Source organism: Stigmatopora nigra, chromosome 7 (genome assembly GCF_051989575.1).
Source record: "Stigmatopora nigra isolate UIUO_SnigA chromosome 7, RoL_Snig_1.1, whole genome shotgun sequence".
Classification (NCBI taxonomy): domain Eukaryota; kingdom Metazoa; phylum Chordata; class Actinopteri; order Syngnathiformes; family Syngnathidae; genus Stigmatopora; species Stigmatopora nigra.
Genome location: NC_135514.1, coordinates 898,502 through 913,018, shown reverse-complemented (window position 1 = coordinate 913,018; position 14,517 = coordinate 898,502). Strand labels below are relative to the sequence as shown.

The window sequence follows — 14,517 nt, the reverse complement described above, 5'->3', positions numbered from 1 at the left end:
AACTGCGTGTTGAAGACTTGGGCATGACTCAGCAAGTCCTTGGATCGTCACGAAGGTGTGTGTACGTGCACGTGTGTGAGAAATGGTCTGGAAATATGTGACGGGGTCTGATAATGGTGCCAAATTTGCATATCAGACGCTCAAAGGTGCTTTTCTCTATAAAGGATACACATCCCTGATCCAATAGCTCAGTAACTCGCGCGGTTAAAAACGACACTTGAAGATGCATGACACAGCGATATGGGCGACGGGTCCTTGACGAGGGGGACGAGGGGTCTTTGAGATGATGCAAATTGCTAGCCTGGCTACATGGAGAACCACCAGACCAGAACACAGACACAATGGGATGCTTGCTATCAAAGTGCCACTTGCTGAAAATGGAGGAAAGAAAAGGTAAGTAGGAGGAGAAGGCCGGAATCAGGGGATGTGTGACTTGTGCAGCTCAAGGCAAAGCTTGTTGGTCACACTCTTTCACAAATGTCCTTCTGATCACTTGCATAACCTACAAATGTATAGATTTTTATCAACTTATCACACCAGAAATCATACGGAATAGGGCCTCCTATACAATATGAAAAATGAAAAAAAAATGAAAATCAGACATAGGCATTGTCGTCATCATTGACTTGACAAAAAGCCTAGTAGTCATCATACCCTCAGCAGCGTATGACAAAATTGTATAATTCAAACTGCCTGAAAAAAAAAGAAGCTCTAGAAGGAAATGGGCTAACAATGAATAGAATTTACAACAATACTTTTATTAAGTCTTGACTTATTTTTCAGGTAAATGAGTAAAATACTACATTATCCGAACACTTGACATAAGTTTCCCTTGATTTGTGTATGGCTATATCAATTCGCCACCAACTAAAGCAGCTCCTCTCATTCCCTTCAAACAATGCACTTGATGGGTCATTAACAAGACGAAAGGACAAACAGACTTTGGGGTGGGGAAGTTGATGCGCAGGAATTTAAATTTGGCTAAGCAACAATGTTCATTACCACAGGCATATTCCTGTGGGGTTTGTTCTAATGGATTTTCCTTTTCCTAGTACTGCAGAATGTAAATTGTGCTTAAGCCAACACCACCAACCAACAGGGAAAAAAAAAATTAGCCCTCTTTGGTGGAGGTGATAAATGCCAGTCTACTACTGGGTCATCATCTAGTGACTGTTGCCATGGTAACTGATCCACTGACAAGCACACAAAGTGTTGTTTCCTGCTTTTTCCTCAATGCTCCAAATTCCCCAGTGTGAAAGTGGGAGGTGCACCACTGGTGAGTAAAAACAGGAAGGAATTGGATACCTTGTTGGCCATCTGACATTTTGCATGGCTACTCCGTATGGAATACTAACTATAGAGTTAATTAGGGAACTTCTTGGTCCATGCCTCTTGATTGAGGTGAATAACAAGTATACTTTATAGTCATTCATTCATAATTCTGAACCGATTATACTCATCAAGGATTTGATCCAAAAGGTCGGACCTCACTGTGTGAAGTTTCCATGTTCTCCCCGGGCTTGCGTGGGTTTTTTCCAGGTACTCTGGTTCCCTCCCACATCCCCAAAACATGAATGTCGGCTGGCTGGTTGAGCTAAATTGCCATTAGGTATGAGTGTGAGCGTGAATAGTTGCCTGTCTCCTCGTGTCTCCTGGCCTCCAATTCCGGGTGTCTGAAGTCGGCTGGGGTAGGCTCCAGCACCCCCTGTGACCTTCGGGAAGATAAGCGGTACAGAAAATGAATGAATGAATGAAATATGAACTGCATTTTCATACTATAATCATTGTACATCATGAAAATAAATATTTAATACAGCAATTATATTCCAAAAGTGCAACTGAAGTATTTTCAAGACAAAGTGCTACTACTACTGTCAAAAAGTTAGTCTTTTAGAATTCAAGTGCAGTGAAACAGCTCAGAATCCGAAGTTAATCCCTAATTCGGAACAATCCACAAGACTGTGGATGGTGTCTGTAGTATAGTGTTAAATCACTCACACAGATTTTGTCTTTTATTCTTGACTGCCCAAAGGATCACATATTCAGCCTGCATCTCAAAGTGACACATACATGCAATATCTGCAAGAAATGTCAAGCAAAGGAAAAGTTAGGCCTCGTGTTATGAATCACCATAGCTCTTATTAATAAGATAACACTTAAACAAGAAGAAAAAAATGTTGTTTACATTTGCAATTTTGATTGAAAACAAATTCAAAATCAATGCTGAAAACTCAAAGATTAAATAAGTAGAATTTATGTGAACTAAACTGAATTTAAAATGCAAGTATTAAGCATAATTTAAGTTTAAGTACATACGACACGGTATGACTGACCAAGCTGTTTTGCTAATGCACTTTTTTCAACGCATTATAAGTGAGGCCATAGGGCTGACATTACACAACTTAAAACTATAGGTAAACACAACTTAGCATTTTAAGTTAAGTAAGTCTTTTTTTAACTGCTTTTTTGAACATCCTACATCCACAGGTACATCTAAGAAAAACAAGAAAACAAGTCTTTTCTGCACAGCAACATGAATGTCTCTTTTAAACTGACTTTTTTTGTCTTCAAGTGTCCACGCTTTGGGGAACCTTTTCATTGGAAAAGTGTCCATCCCACAAGTCATCCATTTTTGCCTTTGTCATTAATCTGAAAGAAAATTAACATAAAAGTTGACAGCCAAGTATCTCTTGTTCCATTATGTGAAAAAAAAAAAAATGAAAAAAAAAATGAAAATCAGACATAGGCATTGTCGTCATCATTGACTTGACAAAAAGCCTAGTAGTCATCATACCCTCAGCAGCGTATGACGAAATTGTATAGTGCTTCTCCACAAGTTCGTCTTCCCAGGCCAGACACATTTATGACATTTATTTATGACATATTCATACTTGTTAGCTCTCCGCCTTGAGCGCCATTTTCCGGCGACTACAAGTTGCCTCACCGATGCCAACAAGAATAAGATGGATCACTTACCTCTCAGTCTTTATACTTACCCTCCCTCAGTCATCCTGTGGAAGGTAGATCTGCACCAAACGACCTTCCTGTTACTTCAATTCGACTTGACTTAATTTCATAGTAGGGATATGTGTAGTCGTCACGTCACGTGTTGCTGCAGGTTCAGAGACCTGATGGCTGTTGGGAAGAAGCTGTCCTTGAGCCTGTTTGTCCGTGCTTTGTAGGACCTGTAGCGTCTGCCAGATGGAAGCAACTGGAACAGGCCGTGTCCAGGGTGGTATGGGTCTCTAACAATGGACCCGGCTCTTCTGAGGTATCGGGGGTTGGCAATGTCTTCTAGCGATGGCAGAGAGCAGCCGACGATCTTCTGGGCAGTGTTTATCAGTCTCTGTATGGCTTTTTTGTCTGCTGTCGTGCTTCCGGTATACCACACTGTAATGCCGTAAGTCAGGATGCTCTCCACAGTGGCTCTGTAGAAGGTTGCCAGAAGCTTGGTGTCCAACTTGTCCCTTCTCAGTACCCTGAGGAAGTGGAGTCGTTTCTGGGCCTTCTTCACTAACACTGTGGTGTTTGTGGACCAGGAGAGCCTATCCGTGACGTGGACTCCCAGGAATTTGAACGATTGGACCCTGTCTACACATACTCCGTTAATGAGGAGTGGGGCCAGGTCTGTGCTGCGCTTGCGAAAGTCCAAGATTATTTCTTTAGTCTTTGCGGTATTCAGTGTAAGATTGTTCGCCGAGCACCAAGAAGACAGTTTGTCGACCTCGTCTCTGTAAGCTGACTCATCCCCGCCTGAGATGAGTCCGATCACAGTGGTGTCATCGGCGAATTTGATGATAGAGTTTGACTGGTGGGCTGGTGTGCAGTCGTATGTGTACAGGGAGTACAGGAGAGGACTCAGTACACAGCCTTGTGGTGAGCCTGTGTTTAGTGTGATGGAGGAAGAGAGGTGTGGACCCATTCTGACCGTTTGTGGTCGACCAGTCAAGAAGTTCTTTATCCAGCAGCAGATTGAAGAGGATAGTCCAAGGTGGTAGAGTTTGTCCTTCAGGATGTCCGGCTTGATGGTGTTGAAGGCTGAGCTATAGTCTATGAAAAGCATCCTCACATAGTTCCCCTGGTGCTCCAGGTGGCTCAGTGCTGTGTGAAGAGCCACGGCGATAGCATCCTCAGTGGACCTGTTTTCCCTATAAGCAAACTGGTGCGGGTCAACTGAGGGGGGAATTGTCTTTCTGATGTGTCGGGCCACCAACTTTTCAAAGCACTTCATGATCACAGGCGTGAGAGCAACAGGCCTGTAATCGTTCAAGCTGCCGATGGTTGGCTTTTTGGGGACAGGAATGATGGTGGCAGATTTTAGGCAGGCAGGAACGATGGATTGTTGCAAGGACCAATTGAAAATGTCCGTGAAGACTCCTGCAGGCTGTTCAGCACAGGCTTTGAGCACTTTGCCAGGTATTCCGTCTGGACCAGCAGCCTTCCTGGTGTTCACAGCCTGCATTTCCAGTCTCACTTCCTGTTCCTGAAACTCCAGTGTATTGTCGCAGGGTGGTGGTGGGAGTGTTGACACTTGGTTTGATTTGTCAGATTCAAAGCGGGCAAAGAAATGGTTCAGTTCCTCCGCTAGTGAGACATTCGCGTTTACAGACATGGAATTGTTCTTGTAGTTAGTGATATGTCGTATTCCCTGCCACATCTTCTTTGGGTTGTTTTCTTTGAAGTGCTCTTCGATTTTCTTAGTATATGCTGCCTTGGCCTTCTTTATGCCCCTTTTCAGCTCAGCTCTGGCAGCTCTATACTTTCTTTTGTCCCCCGATCTGTAGGCGGTGTTACGGCATTTGATAAGTGCTTGTGTCTCTTTGGTCATCCAGGGTTTTTGATTTGGAAAAACTCGTATCCGTTTGTTTGTAGTGACGTTGTCAATGCCGTTTCTGATGTAGGAGAGTACATTTTCTGTATAGTCCAGGAGGTCGTTGTGTTCAAAAAGTTCCCAGTTGGTGCGGGAAAAGCAGTCCTGCAGTTTAGAAAGAGCGTTCTCGGGCCAAGTTTTTATTGACTTTATTTTTGGCTTTGTCTGCGTTCGGAGTGTGTTGTACGCAGGGGTTAGAGATATACAAAGATGGTCTGAACCAGCTAGATGTGGGAGAGGATCAGCTTTATAGGCATGTTTGATGTTCGAGTAGACATGGTCGAGAATTTTGTCTTGTCTTGTATTGCATTTGACATATTGGATGAACTTAGGTAGGACAGTCTTTAAACTTGCTTTGTTGAAGTCACCAGCGACAATAAAGACTCCATCAGGGTGGTCGAGCTGTTGTTTATTTACAGCCGTTAGCAGTAAGTCGAGAGCCGTGTTGACGTTAGCATTTGGAGGTATGTAGATAGCCGTTACTATGACGACCGTTAGCTCCCTCGGTAGGTAGTATGGTCTGCATCGTATTGCCAATAGCTCCAAATCCGGAGAACAGTGGGTGTCAATGATCTTGTTGTTACAGCACCATTCATTGTGAATGTACATGCATAGTCCACCGCCTTTGCTTTTTCCTGTTAGTTCTTTGGAACGATCGTTCCGAAAAAGCGTTCGGCTAGCTAGCGATAGCGCAGCGTCGGGTATATGCTGGTGTAGCCATGTTTCCGTGATGAGAATAATGTTGACCTTGACTTGGATTCATAAGAATTCTTTTTTTTTTTCATTCAAAAAAGTTTTTTTTGTAAGGGGAAGGCCATTCACACACACCCATGCGTAGGGTAATTTTTTTAGTGTCCAATCATCTTACCATGCATGTCTTTGGAATGTGGGAGGAAATCAAAGCACTCAGAGGAAACCCACGCAGTCCTCTGGAGAACATGCAAACTCCACACATTTGGACCAAGCTGGATTTGAACCCAAATCCCCATACTGTAAGGCCGACACGCTAACCACTCAGCTGCCGGGTCGCCCAGGTTATAATGATTCTGAAGGTCTAAGGTGTGAAATGCATGACCTGCAACTGAAATAAACACACAAAAAAGTGGCTAATGTTATGGAAAAGATCAAAGTTGGGGAACAATACAAGTAGATATGTTCCACCTCGGTTGTAGTACTAATCACATGAAAGCTTCTGCTGTGTTGAAGAGATACAATAGTGCAGGCGGCTGGGATAAACGTTGAACAAAAGAGTAGAAATCCTGTTATAAGATTTTCTAAAGGAGTGTGTAATCCTTTTATTCACCGAAGGTCACTTCCTATGGCACCTCACTTGTGTTCACCTTCCTTTTAACCATGTCAAGTACCAAGTGTATGTGCTCATGACATGCGGAACTTTTCCTGCCCGTCGCAAACCCAAAGTGTTGCTTTTCCAATTAAATCAACTTTACAATTACAACAGTTGAAACTAATGGAAGAAATTGTCTGGATGGCAATGATATTGCGAGTAAAATGTTTTTCTTCCCTCTTAATAGTCTCTAGTTGTGATTAACAGCAGCAATGCGAGCTAGAATATTCAACGGAGGCCCAATTAAAAGAGACGCGAGAGCACCCGCTGTGTGGAAATTTAATGGGCTATAATTAGCGAGAAGTCTGAAAAAGACTTGCTACAATCAAATGTTCAACTTTCGTACAAACTTTTAAACTACTTTGCATTGTTTCTTCATGTATAGAAATTGGCTTGGGAACGCACGTGTCATGTTATTTGAAAAGTGCTGAAGTGGAGTACCCGGAGAAAACCCACGCAGAGACCATTCAAACTCCACAAGGGTGGATCCACCTGGATTTGAACCCAGGAACCCAGAGCTGTGAGGCCGATGCAAGAACCACTCGAGTGTCCTACAATTTGTTTGATAGAATTTAGATTTAAAAAAAAAAAATTGTATTGCGCATGGCACTTTTAGAATAGAAATTATAAAAAAAATGACATAAGTTGCCAAATAAAGGATATCAATAATGTTGTAACTCATGGGTTGCCATTCACTGCCATTGACGTCCAATCCAGTTTGACTGGCAAAGCTGCAAATGATCATTAGCCAGTCCAAAGAGTAGATATGTCTAACATTAATGGACTAAAAGATGACAATTAACCATCTAGTGGTGGGAAAAAATATGTTAGACACATATAAATGTGAAACTTTAGACACAAACACATTTGAGACAGTTCAATTCCAACTGTGGAACATTAAATGCAGCATCATCAGTTTTGGCTTTGGCTACTGTCATGTCCATCACTTTTAAAAAGGCATTTAAAATATTGATGAAGCGACACACTTACCTTCTGTTTTCGGCACAATAAGTCCATTACTGATGCCAAGTCAAATAGAAACATGTGCTTTGGACATCAAGGTCAGGAATCTGAAGCGGCTGACGGTGCGCCATTGACAAACTTGTCATCACAAGCCATCATCAAGCATGAAATAGCAGCATTAGCCTGGAAATTGCTTCTCTGCCTTTTTTTTTGTTGCAAGAAGAGGGTACATTACAGGTCATATAAATGGAAATGTATTTACGGCTTATTTGAAGGCTCACTTCTATATTTACAACACAACACGGGCAGAGTGGAGTCCCCCCGATAAATACAGTAACTTGTTTATTGGCAATAAAGCCAGAGGGTCCATTAATAAAGGGAGTCTATTGGCTAGTTGTGGCTTATCAGGCCGAGGCCGGCGTGTGAATAAAAGAGCCTCGGCTCAATACCTTAGCAGCTTACTTGCATTACAAGTGCCTTTTACACTGCAAGGTCACCTCAGGGCCTCAATTCTAATTCGTGTGTCGTTATTTCAAGCTATATGTCTAAGATTGGATTCAGCACACAATAATGAGTGCGACATTTCATAAGTTTATTTAGTCGCCAGGTTTGAATGAAAAAAAAGTACAAAAATAGGCTCAGATTGCAGATTTCTCTTCACAGAAGAAGCTACATTCTTCACTAAAATGTGAACGCTGAGGGGTTCATTAAACACATGGACACAAATACACAAACAAAAACACGATGACATTCTACATAAACAAAAAAATGTTAAAAAAAAAGCTAGAAGTTACATTGATGATAGTGTTTTGAAAACAAAAAAAAGACAAAAATTGTACAAGCGCCAACAATGAAGTTTCCTCAAAATGATTTCAAGCCAAAAGGCAAACAAAAATTCCAAATATAAAAACAAAAAAAACCACTGTTTAATTTGGAAAATCGCATGCAGAACCCGTTTTTTTCTCTCCAAAAAATGGCACCTTGAGTGACAAAAAAATACCAAAAAATCAGTTTTAAATCCTTTTAAATGATCAACCAATTCAAATAAACAATAAATTTGGCTTACAGAACAACATTGTGGCATGGCCCAGAAAGCCAAAAAAAAAGAAAATAGTTATTTACATTACAAAACAATAATTGTGCATAAGAAATTCAATTAACAAAACAAGAAAGCTCTCACTAAAACAATAAAACAGCTGTATTTTGGCAAGGTTAATTAACCATGTCAGTGAAAAGGATTGTTTTTTAAAGAAACAGTCAAGGATGAAAAAGGGAGATTGTGTGCTTATCATTTGCACTGTTGTGCGTCAGTGAAGCGAGTCGGGCCCCGTGTGGTATTTACCCACAATTCCCTCTGGCGGGCATTTGTCCTGTGATCCAAAGAGAGAAAGCGCAGCAGGACGTCTGATCAAACGCGACTGAGCAGTTTGAGGTCTACCTTTTATCATCATTGTTAAACATCTCCAGAATAATTGGCCATGTGGCTAGTAGCCCAGTCCAATTCCAGTACAACCAGTTGGATCCCAGTAGATGGCGCAGCAACCTTGCCTCATTATGCCCATGGATTTATTAATCAAAGTCAGATAAACAAATGGAAAAGAAATACAATGCAATTGCTCAAACTCGGTAAAACTGTAAAAAAAATGGCTGACACAGGTTTTTGTGGGGATTTTTCAGGGATAGAAAACTCTGACCAAAATACTCAATTATTTTGGGGGAAAAAAACAAACTATCTTTAGCTTTAGGTCTGACAGTTGTTTTTAACAGAATTTTTGTTTTGTTTCACTGAATTTCAAAACTTCTCATTTTTGTTTTTTATCATATATGTTTCTCAACCCCTAAAATAAATAAATTATTGTTATAACAAGCCGTATACATTGCAAAAAAACAGAAACATAAAATAAAAAATATTTCATGATTGCACTTAAGCCAGCTTCTTTCATATTTTATTCTGTCAACAGTATTTTTCTATATTATTATATTAAAAAAATCAGTGCTTACTCTGCACGCAAAAATTGGTTCAAAACAGCTGTCAGACTTAAAAAAAAAGTTTCCCACTAATATTAGTATAATACTTCTCTGACAACGTCAAACAAATCTGAACCTCAATCTTTATGAATCAAAATGATCCAATTAGGTGCTTTGAACATATTTTTGTCTACTATAAATGTATGCCAATGAGCGGAACGATGGGTTGCACCAACTGAAGCGATCCAATATCACATAATTGCTCCCAAAAATGATATATTTTTTTATTAATCTATTTAAGCCAGCGACATTTATTCTCCTGGCAGTGTACAGTGGACGTCGTAAAACGAACTAATCCAATTTGACTGAATTCTTTTCCCAATGGCACATTAAGACAGAAAGTGTACAGAAATGATCTAATTTCGCTTTGTATCGTCAGACGAATCATTAATGACTACAAATCTACTACCACACCATATCAATCAGCTCTTTATCACTCTCCATTTACCAGGGCAGAAAATAATATCAAAATAACTTTTTTAAAAAATTTTAACCTCCATTTATCTCTGACAACGTCATTCCGCGAAAGGGCAGACCAATTAAAAGAGCAGTAACTAGTATATCCACTTTTTAAGATAATTTATCCTCGAGTGGTCGGTCTGTCTTTAACTCTTTGACTGCCATTTTTCTTTTCCTAATACCCCCAAAAAACATACTTTAAAAATATACAATACGTTTACACTCCTGTGCTTAGGGTAAATGAGTTGATAGAAACAGATTGGGGCTGGCAAGTTCCTGAGTATGAGTATGTCTGTGTGTGTGTGTGTGTGTGTGTGTGTGTGTGTGTGTGTGTGTGTGTGGGTGTGTGTGTGTGGTGCACCTGGTTACTTGTGTGCGCACAATGACAGACACGCTCTTCTTGCACGGATGGCGGAGGGGTCACAGAATGTGCCCGAGTGTCACAATCTCCCTGGCAACAGGTGCCAGTAGGTCAGGTGGTCAGCAGGAGGGCCAAGAGGATGAGGAGGACGAAGAAGAGAGGAAGCGAAGGCGTCCTCGACGGGGGACCTCGACTCAGAGAGGAGGTCGCTGAGGGGACGCACACACAAAAAAAAAAAAAAACAGCAGCTTAGGGGAAGAGTGTGAATTTGGTCATACACATTTGTTGGACTCGAGAGAATTTGAAATGTTTGAAGGCAAAATGCAAGGCAAGATGGGTTACAAAAATAAATTAATTTGAGAATATATGTTGTTTTAAGAAGAAAAAGTAGTGATAAAATTAAGAGAAAGCTGAAGAAAATTTGTCATATTAGGAGTTTTAAGAAAAATACGATTTGTAAAGCCAAACATGATTAAAAAATGTTTTATGTTACAAGAATAAACTTTTAGTTCATTATTTAATGTGTGTGTATGTGTGTGTGTAAGTGAAAAGGTTGTGAGAAAAATCTGAAGGTTAGTCGATTATTTTTTTAATTCCACTCAAAATTAATTATAAGTGCATACTGTATATATTGCAAATTTTTTTATCTAAAAGGGTGTTGTCACATTTTTAACCTCCTAAATGTGTGTTTCTTCCTGCATTAAATATTTGAAATTTTGCTTAATCCAATGCTTTAAAGATTAATATTGAAATCATAATATGGCTTTCTTCCTATTACAAATGTACAGTATTTGTTCTTTTGAACTATGCCAACTCTCTTTAAAATATGAATATTTAAAAAATATATACTTTTCGTAAAGTCAATGTGTGTTTTTTCCATGTAATGCTGATCTGGAATTTTAGTAAGTGCATTAACTTGTTCAATTAACCCTTTCAGGGACTGTGCTGATTACAGTGGGCAGCCATTCAGAAATTGTCCAAATCAAATTTTAACCCTTTATATAGATACTAATAAAATGTTAAATAGTACATTTTAAAAATGAAAAATAATTAAAAACAGAAATTACATTAATTGTATTTTATGTTTCATAACATTTCATTTAATGATTGCTATTGACGGCAATAGACGTTTAATTCATTTTGACTGCACCAACATTCGTTGAGTACCCTGTAAGGGTTAAAAAAAAATCCCTGTGTAAGGAGTTATTAGTTGAGATGACGTTTCCAAAATGTATTTGTTTTATTATCTCCAAGTATAAGTATTTTAAATATATACTTATTTATTATCATTATTATTTTTTTTACATTTCTTTGCTAGTTTTTCCACTTTGCTCTTGTGCAAAAACACAATAAAGTGGAATTCCACATCATTGTCTGAAGGTTTTATGCAGTATAATCTGACTACTATATATTTTCATACATTTATTCATTAGTAATTGTGAAATATGGTATCCCCTACAAATGAATAATAATGAGTTTGAGAGTTTTCCTTCTAATACAACAAACTGTAAACCAATGGTCACACATGAATTAAATAATAATTTTTATATGATTATTTGAAAAAAAATGTAGGGACGAGGTTTTGCCCATTTTATTTCCTCAAAAGTTGTTTTTCTTGTTATATGATTTTCATCTGGCAAAAAAAACACTACTCATGGAATTGGACATGAAATGAAATTGGCAATTCAACTTTTTTGGTGCCATTGAGTGCTGAAAAAGTGGTAAAGAAACTCACCTTGAGTTTGTTTGGAGCCCTTGGATGCTGTGAGAGTAGAAATGGAAAGATAACGAGAAAAACTTTAGAAAGATGCTGCTGATTCATCACATTTCCATCCTTAACTCTCCTAACAAAAAGAAGTATAGTTAGTAAAAGTAAAACAGCAAGCGGTAGACAAATGAGCAAGAGGACAAATTTATCTTTTGTTTAAACCTTAAGCCATTCTCAGCAAATTCTCTTAAAGGTCAGGAAGAAAAAAAAAAAAAAGGAGTGATAAACAAGAAAGAAAGGAGAAGTGTTATGGAAATTAGGCAGCGTTACAGTGATGAGGATTATAACCGGCCAGGGAGGATACAGGAAATGAACGGGGGTGCCGAAAAAAGGAAAATTAAGAGAAAATTCGTAATGACAGAGCGAGACCAAGAAGAGGACAGAGCTTGAAAGCGCCCGCGAGAGCGGAAGAAAAGAACTTGGGGAAGGTCAGACAGAGAGAAAGGGTCACGCAAACCGGCAAGGAGAGCGGCATTAGGAACGGCAAGAGTCTGGCCGCCACTTTGTTAGCGGGGGGAGTATTTGAGGGGGTGCTAAAAGGAAATAATGGAAGGATGCTGCAGGAACGGAAATGGCTAAAACATTTGGATGTGGGCATGAAAAGACATAAGACACAAGGATAGTAAACATACATTTGTACATGAAACATTAGCACCTCCAAAAAAAAATGGACACTATAAAATTGGGATAGGATGGACGGGTGTGTACCACGTAAACAAAAAAACTTTGTGTTAACTAGGAGACAACTCTAAACACAAATAGGTGGGCACAAATGTTATAGTACAAAAATAGACATTTTAAGATAGTGTGTCAAGTGCAATACAAGGTCAAGAATAGATATGTACTTGCTAAAGGTTGATATTTCAAGAGCAGTTCTATACTGTATTGAACACTATATAGATTTATATAGATATAAATAAGGATCTGCTTGAGTGGTCTTGTTATACTTGAACTAAAGAAAGTAACGTATTTTTTTGGAAATGTATCGCTTATAAGAATTGCTCGAATAAAAAAAAAATACATAGAAATGTATTGGTCAGTTAATGGGACTGATGCCAAGTATAGATGACCTTTGGGAGAAGGGATTGTAGTACCATATTAAAATACTGTGATAATGGAGAGAATAAAACATTGGCATAGTATTAATTAAAACTGATCCTAAAGAACCTTGTACTGTAATATAATATAAATTAACATGGGTTGATTTTAATATTAATTTCTGTCCATGTTATTTAATGGGTTAATGCCACAAGAATTGACAGAAATGTTGCAATAGTCACATTTAATTGGCTCAAATCTCCCTGGATTTTACTATTTTTTTTAAGTTGTCTCTGCTATTACACAGCAGAAGAAAAAATCCAATTCATGAAACAATATTTTTTCCATTGGGACGCATAAGCTAAAGGTTTTGTGTCTCTCTTTTTAAGGGTGGGGCCACAAAAAATCATCCTCGATAAGGACACACACACACCCCCGTAGTGATGCCACAGATACTGCAAAACAAGAACATGCACATCTGTGGTGCACCAAGACAGAAAGACAAGAACGCATACATTCACATTAAGTGAAGGTTAGTACCATGCATTGGCAATCACACACACAACACAACACAATAGTGTTGTCAAGGGTGGTGCCGCACAATGAAAGCAAGCCAAGAACACACCCGAGAAGTGTGGAGAGTACTGAGCACTCCCCCTTCCATGAAAAAAATGCGCCACCTTGCTTCACCACCCCCGTCCTCCGGAAACCTAGCATCAGCCTAGTCACGTGTTTTCCTCCTTTATTAAATGTAGAACGTCTGTATAATAGATGTGTGGGACACCTGCGACTTTGTCGCTCAAAATTACCTCGTGATTGTCTACAACTAACGGCCATCTTGGGGGTAACGAGGCTTTAAATAGCATGCTGGGACTTGGCCTGCTGCACAGTGTGTGTGTGTGTGTGTGTGTGTGTGTGTGTGTGTGTGTGTGTGTGTGTGTGTGTGTGTGTGTGAGTCCGATGAATTAGATTTAAAAAAAAACAATAGTATTTTATATGGACCATTTTTCTTGCACACTTATTGAAATATTTTTGAACATTTTATTCCTTCATTATATTGAGTGGCAAAATAAAATTAGAAATTGTTGAAAAAAGCTGCAACTTTACATGGTTTAAGATATTAAAACAGCCATGTACATTTTGAAACAAAGTAGCATATCACTTCAACTTTATTTAAAATGGCCAATTAGTGGAAAAAAGGGAATGATTGTAACATTGCAAAAATAGAAAATATGCGCAAAATAAAAACATTGCGATTATACATTATAATGTATTTATAATGCCAATGTATTGCATATTTTACAAAGTACCACATAATAACCAATACAAACCATGTGAATACTTCTGTCCAATAATATAACCAGAAAAAGTAATAATAAATCAAATCTGCCCACAAAGGAATTGAACATTTTTGTTTGGAAAAGCAAAACAAGAATAAAAAACTAATATTGCATTTACAGATAATAAAATAATTTTAAAAAAGCAATTCACAACTTACATATTTCCAACCATAAATATTTAAAGTCCTAAATAGATTCTTAAGCCTCGAAAAAAAACCTTTTTTTAACAAGCGTGTCCCCACAAGGCGTGTTTTTTGCAAACGACTGCGTCCAATGCCTCGCGTTTATTCGGGTGTGCGACACGTGTGTTGTGACTCCACTTTAGTTGTGCAAAAAAATAAAAGC

At 38.8% G+C, this 14,517-nt stretch overlaps 1 protein-coding gene and 2 long non-coding RNA genes across 3 annotated transcripts in view; 1 reads left to right on the top strand and 2 right to left on the bottom strand.

The window, feature by feature from the left end:
- Positions 1-201: 201 nt before the first annotated feature.
- On the top strand, positions 202-6,892 carry LOC144199408 (uncharacterized). The gene is made up of 2 exons (XR_013326903.1): positions 202-393; positions 6,601-6,892. It is a non-coding gene; the product is annotated as an uncharacterized LOC144199408 (long non-coding RNA).
- LOC144199407 (uncharacterized) lies at positions 745-6,664 on the bottom strand. The gene is made up of 4 exons (XR_013326902.1): positions 5,739-6,664; positions 2,557-2,649; positions 1,999-2,079; positions 745-1,712 (listed from the first exon to the last, which is right to left on the bottom strand). It is a non-coding gene; the product is annotated as an uncharacterized LOC144199407 (long non-coding RNA).
- A 2,113-nt stretch (positions 6,893-9,005) lies between the features above and the next one.
- Positions 9,006-14,517, bottom strand: part of efna4 (ephrin A4) — a 35,897-nt gene continuing 30,385 nt past the window's right edge. The window contains exons 4-5 of the mRNA XM_077721534.1: positions 11,762-11,788; positions 9,006-10,235 (exon numbers count right to left, since the gene is read on the bottom strand). Of these exons, the coding sequence (XP_077577660.1) occupies positions 10,138-10,235; positions 11,762-11,788 (125 nt within the window). The 3' untranslated portion in view covers positions 9,006-10,137. The remainder of the gene's footprint in view (positions 10,236-11,761; positions 11,789-14,517) is intronic.